This window comes from Myotis myotis, unplaced genomic scaffold, assembly GCF_014108235.1.
Source record: "Myotis myotis isolate mMyoMyo1 unplaced genomic scaffold, mMyoMyo1.p scaffold_m19_p_5, whole genome shotgun sequence".
Lineage (NCBI taxonomy): Eukaryota > Metazoa > Chordata > Mammalia > Chiroptera > Vespertilionidae > Myotis > Myotis myotis.
In genome coordinates, this window is record NW_023416357.1 from 68,822,837 (window position 1) to 68,837,693 (window position 14,857).

Consider the following 14,857-nt stretch of genomic DNA (forward strand, 5'->3'; position numbering starts at 1 on the left):
AGAGACGTCCATTGGTTGCCTCCTGCATGCACACTGACCAGGCTGGGGATCCAGCCTGCAACCAAAGTTCATGCCCTTGACCAGGAATTGAACTTGAGAGCCTACAGTTTGAGGGCCAGCACTCTAATCAGTAAGCCAAACACGCTAGGACAAGGTAAGCTATTTTTTAATGCATTTTTGTGGGCTCTCTCATAGTCTTACATCATAAAATCATACTTTGCACTGATTTTGGTAGTTTACCCAAATCTAAGAAACAATGAGTTTTATGAAATTAAACAGAAGACAACTTCAAAATGTGTTCAAATCCAGTTTTATTAGAATTTGAGACTAGTACAAAGTCTTTGACTATGACCACTGGACACACCAGACATGAGTTTATGTTTTTGGTTTGTTGCAGGTTTGGATACATCTACTTTTCTAAATCGTTTGCCCCTCATTTCATTACCAAATGTCAAAGTACTTTAAGTTTCTCTATCTACAAAACCCTATTGTTTATAGAACAGGAATTTGTAAAATATGATTGAAAAAATAAAATCCACAGATCCCAAAAATTCTCTTCAAATATTAAGAACATACAAAGTATACTAAAGACATCTACATTTAGTTATCCAAGTCACAAGGCAGGCATTTGATGTCTGTAGTTTTTATATGTTGTTAATTATAGTTCAGAGACCCAAGTGTTCCCAAAAGCTATAAAACCCTTCACTGACATTCCCAGTATGGTTCCAATAGATTTAGAACAGGGGTGGGAAATACTGGTCAGCGGGTTGTATAAGGCCCGCAAAATCGTTTGGTCTAATGCTAAGGCATTAGAGGTGAATTAATTAAATGTCTGACCAAAATATAGCAATCTAACTTTTAAGTTGATATTTTTATGGCCAGAGGATGATATTATAAATATCCAAATGGCCCTTGGCAGAAAAAAGGTTCCCACTCCTGATTTAGAGAATAACACCAGGAGAGTACTTGATTTGGCCTTTAAAATCACAAGCCCCTTTTTTTTTTTTTTTTTCCTTTAGTGAGATTTTTCTTCTGTAGTTGCTTAGGGAACTATTTGCTTCCTTAATGCCTTATAATTAGCATCTGCCTTACAGGAGATCTAAGTATTGGCTTTGTAAAGTGTATGACTGAACAGCAAATGGCGGGTGCTCGCTCCTTAGTTGTTCTCCAGTGATCCTGAAGTTGCCTGTAAGAAGGAAAAAAAGAAAGCTCTGTAAAAATCTTCATACCAGACATTTCAGCTTGTTCTAAGTAGTTCTGCTTTCTTATCAGTGTATGGAAACTCAGCTATGCAGTGGAGCCCTATTGTTTTGTTCCTGTCTTAAGAGTAGCTCTTGGGAATCAAAATACTGAAAACAAAGCAGGGCAATCACCTGAGAAAATTCTGCCCTGGCTTTTCTCAAAGGCTGTACTTTTGTAAGATCCATGAGAATTACTTTCGGTCTTTACATTCCCCTAAATAGCCAACTTATTTAGCCAGAGGTAGAAGAGTGCCATGCCATATTACCATTGGTTGCCTTATTATTTTTAGATGGAAACACCTGTTCCTCAAGGGGAACATGCTAGTCTACATGATCATCTACTGTCGTTTATTTGTGGTCTGAATAGCATCACTACTGAAAGAAAAGGCAATTTGCAATCAAAATAGGCATGTTTTTTTATTTGTATAATCGGAATAGGGTCTCAAACTTTGGAAAGGTTAACTCTGCAAGTTATTTGTGTTGTCCCAGCAAATTAGACCTATTAATATTAAGTCACAGCTGAAATTATATCAAATATATTGTACTCTTATTTCTCTAATAAATGAAAACATTTTCTTTAGAAATGAGCATACTTTTGAACTTAATAAATCTTTGCATCTAATTTAGATTTATTTATAAATTGAAAATATAGTCTCCAAAGTTAATGAATTAGGATATAAGGAGCCTTTCCCCTAAGTTAAGGTTCATTTAAACTTCAATTTGAGAATACTTAAAATATTTAAGTAATATCTAGAACAAAAAAAGCAATGAATACAGTGTAATGTTACCAACCCAGAAAACACTAAACCAAGGAGAGAAATTATACTTACAAATGGAGTCCTAATTCCAAATTTGCTATGGAATGTCATGGTAACTTTGTTTTTATATCCTGTTCTTTGATCAAAGGTTTGGCATGTATCAAAAGGTGGGCTGTACAAATGAAGGCTCACAGCAGGTTCCGTATGGCTAATATTTTCTACTCGATGTAAGCCAATGGAATCTAAACAACAACCAAGAAGAACAAATGAAGGATTTTAGAGGATTGCTGCAGGTAAATTTTTTGTCAATCACCTAAGATCATAAATCAATTGGGTACATTAGGAATGGAATTTCTTGTTAAAGAAATAAGGCACATGCACTCTGTTATTTCCTGAAAACATCCTACAATGTCAATAAAAGACTAAAAAAGGCATCAACATACGTAGAAAAAGAGAAAACATTAATTTTTCTCTTTTTAAATTTAAATTTAAAAAATATTTAAAAGCTTGAATGTACAGTTGACTCTTGAACAATATGGACATTAGGGGTGCCAACTCCCACACCCTATAGTCAAAAATCCACATATAACTTTTGACTCTCTTAAAACTCAAGTTGTCCCCAAGTATCGATGGGGGAATTGGTTCCAGACCCCCCTGTATATGCAAATCTGAGGATGCTCTAGTCCCCCACCCCCCTGTATAAAATAGCATTCATCAAAGCATACAGTCAGCACTCCACATCCGTGGACCTCCAACTCGAATTGAAAACATTACAGGTACTTATTGAAAAAAAAAAAAAAATCTGGGTATACATGGACCCGTTCAGTTCAAACCTAAATTGTTCATCATTAACTATAGATGAATAGCTTTGCAGGAGAAAGAAAGCTAAATATTCATTCCTACATGGAGATAGCCAAGAAATAAAGTGATTTATATTGTGAAACTCCCCCTCCCCGCCCAAACAGCTCAGGAATTGACAGCATGGGTATTTCTGAGTATGGGGAAGAAGATGGGGCTAAAAGTACAAGAACTGGTTAAAAGCCTATTTCAGTTTAGAGTCTTACATCCCTTTTACCACTTCTCCCTCTCCTTCCTTCTGGTAGAAGTCTGAGATCTGGTCTCTAGAAAGAATATAATAGATGAACTCAGGACAGGTGAAAACGAGGTGACCAAAGTGAAAATTTACATATTGAATGAGAAGAGCCCCACTTTCTTCACCACATAGCTGCCAGAATGCTTCCAGATAGGAATTTTCTTCTCCAGGAAGGAGATGGGAAGCAGTTTCTCAGGGAATCTGATTGGCTCAAAAACAAAGAACAACTGCCACTGGTTGTTCATCAAGAAAAAAAGCTCTGCCAGATTAGCCTAGAATGAAGTCCAGTGTTTAGAGCTACCAACTGATATTTTTTGTCCCTGGTTTTTAAATATTAGCACACAGCCAAGGTCACCAGACATTTGAGCAAGCCCCCTAGTATGAAACACAGAGGCCAGAGCAACCTAAAAAGAGCAGCTGGAAACAGACATAATTCAAGAGAAGGCTTAAAAAACAAACCTATCATTAATATCCTTAGAGAGATAAGACAAAATATTATAAAAGGACCAGAGAATAAAAAGAGCTTTTAGAAATAAAAACCCGAATAGAAAGGTTGGAAGAAAAACTAAGGAAGCTGAGGAAGACTCACAGAACAAAATAACAAAGATAGAAAATAGGAAAGAAAGACAAAGAAAATCGAGAGGAGGTTTAATATCTGAGCAATGGGAATTTCATAAACAGAGCAAAAAAATAAGTCAAAGGAATAACTATACAATATTTGCTTGAATGGAGGGAGAGACATGAGTTTCCAGATTGAAAGAACCCACTGAGTACTCAGCACAATGAATGAAAGTCATGCAACATGGTATATATCACTATAATATTGGAGACAGAGAAAATATAACAGAAGATATCTCAAAAGTCTCTAGAAAGGAAAAATAGGTTTCATAGAAAGATTCAAGAATCAGAATGACAGTAGATTTTCAACAAGAAGATTGAAAGCATTGGCTGGGTGTCTCAGTTGGTTAGAGCACTGTTCTGATATGCCAATATTGCAGGTTCAATCCCCAGGTCAGGGTACAAACAAGAATCAACCAATGAATGCATGAATAAGTGGAACAACAAATCAATGTTTCTCTCACTCTCAAATCAATAATAATTTTTTTAAAAAACAGAATATGATTATATTTAATGCACAAGTTTGATACAACCAAAAAGTAAAACAGCAGAGTAAAATAGTAACAAAAAACATGGTATATCATTTGCAATGCATGACAATTGGTTAACATCTTTAGTTATAAACAAGCTCTTAAAATCCAGTGACACTATAATAATGCAAGGAAGCTGGAAAAATGAAATGAAAAAGTACAAGTGATGATTAAGCAGTGAGCATATATGATTTTGCGGAGCAGTGATGAAGAATAACTTCTCTGCAGTGTCAGTGAGCAGAATAAAGACAATGACACTAATAATAATTTTTTAAGACCAAAAACTAAACGATACGGCATTACCTCCACTGTTCTGAGAGAATGTGATTGTCCGGTCAGAATTCCATATCCAGCTAAATTAGCAATCACATTGCAAGGGTTGAATACAGAGATTTTAGATACATAAGGTTTCAAAAAATTCCTTTCTAGAACCCTTTCTCATAGAGCAACTGGAAGATATGCTCCACTAAAACAAAGGCCTGAACCAAGAACGAGGCAGAAATGAGATCAGGAAACAAGGATATTAGCAAAAGAAGATGGCAAAGGAAAAGCCCGGATGATGTGAGGGGACCCCAGGATGACAGTGGAGCCGTGGCCTTGAGATCAACCACTCCAGATTGAAGCTGGTGTAAAGGCCCTGGAGGAGATGTCTCAAAGAAAATTAAAATAAAGAAATAATGACAAGATATATGATTTTGAAAAACTACGCTGAGAAGAAATTTATAGTTAGAAGAGGGTTTGAGGATGAGTCAAGGAAGGAATTTAGTGTAATTAGTGTAGCTAATGTAGGCACCACCCAATTTGGCCTTATGCTTTATGATCTAGCTCCACGAGGTTGCGTGATAAAGAGCAAAGCCTGGAAGCAGAGGACTTAGGTTCTACTCCCGGCTAGACTACCCTGAAACAACTCACAACTTCTAGAACCCTCAGTTTTTCTCACTTCTAAAAATGGGCCTGATTCTCAGATCCGTAAACTCTTTAATTCTATAGCTTACTTCTTTCATAAGATACTGGCTTAAGCACAATCTTGAACAAAAGTTCAATATTCCTAAGAACTGACTGCCCCTACACAAATTATTTGTTTCTCCAATTGCAAATACATACACCACCCAATGCACGCTGCAAAAACTAATGACCTGTCCGCTAGAGAAGTTCCTGAGGCTCATGTCTGATCCCAATTGTTAAGAATTCCAGCATTATTATTTTTGGTCTTTGCCTCTTTTTCTTTGCCCCCATGGTGCACCCTCTGTCACAGTAATTCTGAACTTGGTGATACTTATGGATGCCAGTTTGATCCTGGCCATATCCATCTTTTTTCTATTACAATAGGTAACTTGGTCTCCTTGCCCCAATTCTCCCTTTCCTCCACCCTATGTTGCACACTGCTACCATATTGATCAAGATATTTCCTCCCAAAATTCTGCTCACCAAAGCAAGCTCTTACTTTAGGCTGGTCTTAGAGGCCTAGGACCTGATCTCACTTTACTCTCCCCTACTCCTGTCCATGCCCATTCTTCCTTCTTCCCTCCAGGTAGACCATTCCTGACGAGTTTTTATTTTTCGCAGTGACTATGCCTTCACTCGTGCTCTTCCCTGTACTTAAAACATCCTTCCCACTGACCAGTATCTATCTGCACTCCTCCTGCACCTGTAATAATAAAAGGTTGTAAATATGTGATTTTTTAATCATGTGAGTAATTAGTCTACAGAAATATTTAGCTTATTCCACCCAATATTTTACCAATTGGCAAAATTTCCCATATGAACATCAGAATTTCCCACTTCTATGGAAAAAGAAGTCAGGATGATCTTGCTGCCCCGTGGCTTGCACACATCAGTCCCCAAGCCTTATTCCCAGCCTGCAGCACTCATCCACCATGTCTGTTTGGCTCCTATACTCTTCGCATTGTAGACTCTTCACCTGTTCTTCAAGATCTATCTAGGTTCACAAAGACTCTGTGACTTGCTGAAAGTAATTATTCTGAAAGCTTTTTTGCTTTTCTGTGAGTTATATGGGCAACAAACTTGTTCTTGAAAATCTGGTGTGCCTCATATATAGGAACCCTCAAGAGTTTTCTGCTATGTAAGAAACTAACACCTTGTGTTATGTGAACGAGAAGAAAAGCTTCCCACACAGTAGTCTGCAGTCTTATCTGCAGTTTCACTTGCTGCAGTTTCAGTTACTTGCAGTCAACCATGGTCTGAATATATTAAAAGGAAAATTCCAAAAATAAACAATTCATAAGTTTTAAATTATATGTTGTTCTGAGTAGTGTGATAAAAATCTCCCGCTCCATCCCACCCAGATGTGAATTATCCCTTTGTCCAACCTGCTGTATAGGCTCCCTGCCCTTTAGTCACTTAGTAGCTATCTTAGTTATCAGACTTACAGAGAGAGGCCACATTTACATAACTTTTACTACAGTACATTGCTATAATTGTTCTACTTTATCATTAATCATTGCTTTTACTCTTACTGTGCCTTATTTATAAATTATACTTAATCCCAGGTATGGGAAAGAAACATAGTATATATAGGGTTCAGTACTAACTACAGTTTCAGATATCCACTCGGGGGTGCGGGGTGAGAGGGTGTCTTAGAACGTTTACCCCTCAGATAATGGGGAACAACTTTGTAATCTGACCTTTCTAAATGTACTCTGAAACTAATGAACAAATTTAAGCCAGTACCAAGGCCAATATCTGTCTTTAAAGAAGATCCTGCTTTGCCAGAAAAATCTCTATAATATCTTATTATATGTAAGTGAAATAGCATCCAATAAGAGTATGGCCCTTGGAATCAAATTGCTTAGGTTTGAATACTGGCTGCCATTTAAAAGTTGAGTAATGTGGACAAGTTATTTAATCTCCCTATGTGTTGGAATTTCATCTGTAAATGGGAATAAATGATCTCATATAAGCATAACAAGCTTTCTGAGAAGTTATTATCCCCTTTAAGAATACAGATGTTAATCACTGCCTCCCCTAAAAAGCATTTGGCTTTCCATATCACATTCAGGGGAAAGAATGAATTCTTAGTGAGAGATCTATAAATCACTGCTGAATAATGTGCTTTGTTAAGTTTCCCTTGAGAATATGCTTTTAAGTATATCATTTTAGAAAAATAGGGACTAGCTAGCATTCATAGCTATTTCCAGAACATTGCTTTACATTTTCTTTTTTTAAAATGTTTCTTTATTCATTGATTTTAGAGAGACAGAGGAAGGGGAGGGGACAAAGAAAGAGAGGGAGCAGGAGAGAGAGAGAAACATCAATTTGTTGTTCTACTTATTTATTTCCACCTTGGTCTCACTCCTTCATTAGAAGACATAAATTCATATTCAGTTCTAACTATCCTAAGATTTGGCATGTAAATGACGTTTCAGTCGGCACTAATCTACAAGCATGTGTTTCCAATAAGTGCCTCTAGTTCAGATGCAAAACTTTAAAAAGCAAAACCCACTGCTCTCAGGCCCTTTTCCAAGCATTTGAAATTAGTGACTTTGTGATCCAAGTTCTACTGCACATGTGTAAGTAACCAATATTTCCGATGGGATTTACAGCTTTTTCCCACTTGCCCTTAGGAAAAGGTTTGGATGTTACCGTTGATGTAGGCACACTGGTTTTCCCTCAAGATTCTTTCAGACTTCTTGATCATCTCGTTGGACTTTTTGTCAGGCCAGGCAAACAATGTCTCCTTTAGATTTCCCTGCAGCATCTTCAGAAAGCAGTGGGAGTTGGTGTGGTCATGGATACTGCTATATAGACACAAAAGGACAACTGAACTCAGCAGATGGTCCAGTACCCAGACCTGCAGTAACAGTCAGCCCAGAGCTGAAAGCTGCACACTGTCAATAGGACATCTCCCAGGACAAAATCCATTTCAGCTGAATTTTGAAATGTCATCAATTTATAATTCAACATTGTGCAATATAGAGAAAATGTCTGCCACATCAATGTATATAAGAGGTTTTCATACATACCCCCTATTAAAGACCAGTTAATTTTTTTAAACCCTGTTACAATACTACTTTCACGAGAAACACAAAACCAGCAACCTTTTATCTTCTCCAAGATACAGCTTTTAATAACTCAGTTAAGTGACACTAAAACTTGATCATAAAACTACATTCGAGAATTTTTAGGAAGGACAAAAATAATCATCTATAATCATTGCATCACACTGAGAAGATCACTTAACATTTAATGATTTTTCCCAGGGTTTCTCTCTTTTATCCTTCCTTTGAGGGACAAAAGGTATATGTATCCATTGCCACCATCTTAAAATTATACTATAATATATATATATAATGTTAACATTTTGTAGATTTAGAGCAGCCATAGGCAAACTACGGCCCGCGGGCCGGATCCGGCCAGTTTGAAATGAATAAAACTAAAAAAAAAAAAAAGACCGTACCCTTTTATGTAATGATGTTTACTTTGAATTTATATTAGTTCACACAAACACTCCATCCATGCTTTTGTTCCGGCCCTCCAGTCCAGTTTAAGAACCCATTGTGGCCCTCGAGTCAAAAAGTTTGCCCACCCCTGATTTAGAGTATCCTACCTATGATTACATCCCAATATTTGCGGGGGAAAGAAAGTAAATTTGATTTGGGAAAATAATATATTCATATAAGCTTATAGTTAATAGTATTTAAGTTATTAAGTAGGATTAGTTGTAGGGATGATTAAAATATATACATATGTACCATAGGAAGAACTTGTTTCCTAAATTCACAGAGGCTAGTCCTACTCTTTATATGTAATCTGCTTTGAAAAAATATTGACTAAGGGAAAACTGTTCCACTCTATATGAATATATATATATATATATATATATATATATATATATATATATGTATTCTATAAGCCTAATTTTCCAAAACCTTATGAACTCCTGTTTCCTTTCTCCCATCAAAAATGGGTCTGGATTATTGTCTCGCCATTCTCAAAAGACTGAGAAGGATCTGTTTAAAGAGATACTAATACTCAATTGGTAATAATGCTGGCAAATGTTTAAACTAAGGATAATTAAGGAACCAAGTTTCAAAGAATTGGTATTAGTTTAAGTTGCCTTATTCTCTATATAAAGAAAGGAAACCATAAACTTGAAGTGAAAAGAAATTGTTTCAATTCGTGAATTGTTTTTCTAGCTCCAAATCTGGACACTTAGGTCTTTAGTCCCACCATTATTTACACACTTCAAAATACAAAAGTCAAGTTTTAGCACAATCCCATAAAAGTTTGGAGAGAGAATAAGTTAAACTGATTACCACCTATTTGATTTATTACTCATTTTGGGGGCTGGTTTTGATATTCATGGTGTATGCCTAAACCCTTCATGCTAATTTCCATGTGATTTTTTGTTAGGATTAGGGGACAAATAATTATAAAATGAGATTTGTTAGTTCTCTCAAGACTTGTGGCCAGCCTGGCACTGTACACTGCATATTCTGGAATAGACACTCTAATAAAAATCTGTAAATAGTTGTATTACCTGCCATGTCCTTCACCCCAACATAGAATCATCAGATTAAATTTTCCATTTCCTTGATCCACAAGATTTCGGGTGTACCTGAAAGGAATGTATTCAGACGTTTGAATTTGGTTGATGAAACAAGCACTGGTAAAAATAAGTGTGTCACAAAGTATCATTCATTTACAGATGCTATTATTTCTACCTCTAAGCAACTATGAATGTGGTTTTCTTTTTTAAAAAAAATATTTTTATTGATTTCAGAGAGGAAGGGAGAGGGAGAGAGACAGAAACATCAATGATGAGAGAAAATCATTGATTGGCTGCCTCCTGCGTGTCCCCTACCGGGGACAGAGCTCGCAACCCGGGCATGTGCCCTGACTGGGAATGGAACCATAACCTCCTGGTTCATAGGTAAACACTCAACCATGAGCAACGCCAGCCAGCTGAATGTGGTTTTTAAAATCCAGCACAAATGAAAAGTATTTTTCCCAGTTCATTTTAGACATTTTTATATTTTGAATCGCTGCATTTACAGCTGCTCAGTTTTAATTAATGTCATGGAAAAGTTAACAGGAAATAAAATAAATTCCTTTATTCTCCATGTGACTGCCTCAGATTCAAAAAGGTTTCTCACAGAAGGTAATTGCAAAGTGGATTAGTGCGCTAGGCAAGAATGTTGCTATTGTATTGTCATGTGTTTTCCCTGGATAGATAAACTTGAATTTGAGAAACAAGGTTTTATTAAATAGCTGTTCTAGAATTCTCCTTAGTTTTACTATAGCCCAGCTACAAACCACATTCAAAAGTACCCTTAATGAAAAGTCCTCCACAAACAGGGTGCATGCGTGTGTGTGTGTGTGTGTGTGTGTGTGTGTGTGTTGGGGGTTGGGGGGAGGTTGATCTAAGTACTAGAACGTAGGACACTATATTAGGAAAGTAACTAACACTCTAAATCAGTGGTTCTCAACCTTCTGGCCTTTAAATACAGTTCCTCATATTGTGACCCAACCATAAAATTATTTTCGTTGCTACTTCATAACTGTAATGTTGCTACTGTTATGAATCGTAATGTAAATATCTGATATGCAGGATGGTCTTAGGCGACCCCTGTGCAAGGGTTGTTCGACCGCCAAAGGGGTCGCGACCCACAGGTTAAGAACCGCTGACTTAGACTGTCACTTTTAAGGAAAGCAATCTTTACCCCATTTCTGGGGTAGTGTTTGTTCATGTGGTCATCTGTTCACTTAAGTCCTACATGCCTCATCCTCCGCCCCCCCAGCTGAAGGCCAGGTGATGGCAGAGCAGAATTAGTAAAGGGAAGTGATTAGTAAATGCTCTTTAGATGTCAGCCATCAACTTTTATGACTTAGCAAGGGGCTGTGCCTTTAATTCACAGTAAATTTGGCACCTGGACCAGGATCCTACTTCTCCCTCCACCAGTCTTAGGGCCATCCCTCTTGTTTCTCTGGGGCGTCTAACAGAGAATTCACTGTTTGGTCTACACTGGAACACTCTGTCTTGGTTCTTCTTGCACTGGCTTTCCCAAGGTCAGAGATCAGAATTCCTCAGTGTTTGGACTTGCATAGGCAGAAAATACTATCGAATTGATTTCTGCTGTCCCTTCTCCCTCCCTCTCTCTTCCACGGAACACCCACCCATCTATTATCTTAGTGAGCTGTATCTCAGATACCTGTGGAATAGATCAATCCAAGCAGTTGCATTTCAAATGGTTTAGAGCTTGTCAATCAATATAAATTCAGAGCCCCTGGAAATATCCTTGTTCTAAAGATTAAGGGCACTTACAGCCTGGTTAATTAATTTCACTTGATCAAGAATATCTTCAGGCAGAACAAGAAAACTACTATTATACTCCATATGTCTGCAAAAAGTTTAATAGTGGTTTAGAGTGTGGGCTCTGGAACAATAATGCTAATTTGGATCCTGGTGCCACTTCTTGACATAAGTATGACCTTGCACAGGTAATCCAAACTTTTTATTGCTTATCATTCTTGCCTGTAAAATAGGGATAAGAATGGTACCAATCTCATAGGGCTGCCGAGGTAAATGAGTTAACACACATGTAAAGTGACTGCAATAGCATCTGGCCCGTAACAACCCCTCAATTACTTGGAGCTAATGGCAAAATTAAAAACTAGACCCTGCCCTGGCTGGTTTGGTTCAGTGGATAGAGCGTCGGCCCTCAAACTGAAGTGTCCCAGGGCTCGATTTCAGTCAAGGACACAATGTTTCTTTCTCTCCCCTCTCTCCCACTCTCTCTAAAAATAAATATATAAATAAAAATAAATGGAAAAATATTCTCAGGTGAGGATTAACAACAACAACAATACAACACTAGACTCTGGCAACTTTATTGGCAGCCACAGAAGAAATGAGTTGATAGGAACAAAAGGAATTCCTAGAGACACTGCCGACAAAACTTTACCAAAAGCCCCAAGTATGTTTTGTGAAATGACTAACAGAATCGGCTCCCAGTGAAAGCTTAATCTTTCCTTATTCTTTTCTTTCAAGTATGCCCTTCAACCCAACTAACCATAAAGACTGAAGCGCTTGGCTACCTTTCAGAAAGAACCTCTCACTCTTCGGAGTGACTAAATTTCATTCCTGGCCCCAGAGGACTGGTAGAGATTCATTTTTACTTAATCACCAGGCCTCCCAGGGCATCTCACTCCAGCACAGCTGGGAAGCAGCGGCCTTCAATTTACATTCCAGATCCTCAGAATTAAGGATAAGAGAAAGCATATTGCTGGGGGTGGGGAGAAGCGAGAGACAGTCCTTTAATTCGCGAATCGATAGTGGGTTTAAATAAAGTCGTCATCTGGGAAGTTAAACTGGTTTGGGAGAGGGGTCACCACAAACTGAAAACGAGCAGTTGACAACCCCAAGACAGACAAAAAAAAAAAAAAAAAAAAAAAAAAAAAAATGCCTGTTGGCAGGTGCTTGCTTGCAGGCGACAGAGGGCGAAGTGATGGAGAACCAGCGGCGGGGAACCGTGCCTCCACCGCTACCCCTTTCTCCGGACGCTGATGTAGTTCTCCCCTGGGAGCATCAGCCTCCCTCAGTGCAGCCAGTCGGTTCCCCAGGGCCCTGCATCCGAGGCCGGGGGCAGAAGGAGTGGCGGTTTGGGAGCTGAGAGGTTGACACGTGAGAAGTAAATAGAAAACGGGCGATACGCGGCTGCCTCCCCTACGCAGGCTCCACCTTCGGCCCAAAGCGCGGAGGGCGAGCCGGGCCGGCGGAGGAGGCGCAGCGCTCCTGAAGGCCCTGGGGCGCTGGGGGCGTGGGCACCGGGGCCCGCACTCTCCCGAAGCAAGACCCCCGCCCTTCCCACCTCTCCCGCTTCTCCGGGGACTCCGAGAGGCGCACCCCCGGGCTTGGAGGCCCGCGCCCGCGATCCTCGGCGGGCAGGGCTAGAGCGCGCTCACCTGTACTGGTCGTACTTGGCGTACACGGACCACTCGGCGGGGTCGCTCTCGTAGGCTTCCATGACGGCCTGCACCTCCTCCACGTTGACCTCCTCGCTGGCGAAGAGCTGGTGCAGGATGCGGATCAGATCGGTTAGCGTCCGTGGCTTCAGCACCTCGGTCTGCTCCATCCTTTGCAGAGCTGGCGGCACGCCTTTCTCACTGCGGGGCTTCAGCGAAGGAGCTGAGAGAGCCTAGGAACCGGGGACGAGGGACCCGAGCTGCCAGCCAGACAGCTCCACACACACACACACACCGCAAACACTTGAGAGCCACAGATAAAAGAATCCCTGGCCAAGAGACCAAGACACCCACACCGGGGCGGCGTGGACCTGCGATCTAGTAGGACGTGCGCCGTACACAAATCAGGACCGAATCCGCTGGGTTTAGCCTCCCCGGCCCTTTTTAAGCTCTCGGAGTCAGCGGGAATGTACCAATGGCCCTCGGAGGGTGGGGAGAGGCGGGTGCAACCTGAGGAAGGTGGCGGCGACGGAGAGCGTGCGGGCCAGGCTCACGCACCCAGCGTCCGCCCTCCCAGCCATGCAGCCCCCCCGCGAGCCCTTCTCTCGCGAATCCCCGCACTCGCGGTGGGCGGCGCGCAGTCCCTCCCTCACATTAACAGGCTCATTTTGGCCTCCCATCCCCACCCCCTTGCACACGCCCCTCCGCCGGCGTTCCCGGGGAGGTTACTTTTGGCCACCGGGGTTTCACATCCTGGGACGCAGACCACTGGGTTCGGGAGAGAAGGGCTGGGGGTAGATGCTGAAGAAGGAAGGGGCCCTTCCCGTCAGAGAGAGCTGAGGAACTGTGAAGAGCTTGTGAAGGTTGAGGATGGATTCCACGTCCAAGATGGAGATCTGTTTTGATCGATTGAAACTATAGGTAATATGCTTTAGGCTAAGGTGAAAAGTCGAAGTCTTAAATTAAAAAAAAAACACACCTCCTATTGAATTTATTGGCGTGACATTGGTGTTAGGAGTACAATTCTATAGTACATCATCTGTATATTGTATTGTGTACTCTACTGAAAGTACATTTTGACAAAGGAGACTCGGCTGTCCAGCTAGATTAGCAAGTAGAACGATAGAAGGCCAGGTATCCCTCTTTGATTTTAAAATCAAACATTACCTAAAAATTATTCAGTGGAAAGACCTATTTCAATTCATGGTGAAAGGAAATGCTGTGTGTGTGTGTGTGTTTGTGAGTGTGAGAGTGTGGTATTTTTTTTCTCCCAATGCAGTATTTAAAGCGTTCTACTAGCCTATGGTCGGCAAACTCATTAGTGAACAGAGCCAAATATCAACAGTACGATGATTGAAGTTTCTTTTGAGAGCCAAATTTTTTAAACTTAAACTATATAGGTAGGTACATTGTTAAAACTTAATTAGGGTACTCCTAAGGCTTAGGAAGAGCCACACTCAAGGGGCTAAAGAGCCACAGTTTGCCGACCATGGTAGGCTAGACTATTTAAATACATTATTTCTAGAAGCAGTGCTTGGAGAACAAGGCAAATTAAGTATGAATGAAAATAAGAAAAATGTGAGGGACAGAAGAAATGCAAGTGTAGATTCCTTTTTTCTCATTAACGGACCCAGGGGATAACTTGGACTCAAGATTATTAAAGGTCTAAACTTCTGGAAGACTAGTCTTTTT

At 40.0% G+C, this 14,857-nt stretch overlaps 1 protein-coding gene across 1 annotated transcript; it reads right to left on the bottom strand.

Moving 5' to 3' along the window:
- Positions 1–294: 294 nt before the first annotated feature.
- Positions 295–13,645, bottom strand: CDO1 (cysteine dioxygenase type 1). Its single transcript, XM_036310178.1, is given in 7 exon segments — positions 295–1,186; positions 2,072–2,241; positions 7,844–7,998; positions 9,741–9,818; positions 12,667–12,763; positions 12,766–12,869; positions 13,166–13,645. Coding segments are annotated over 7 exon segments (804 nt in total). The 5' UTR covers positions 13,336–13,645; the 3' UTR covers positions 295–1,156.
- Positions 13,646–14,857: the final 1,212 nt, after the last annotated feature.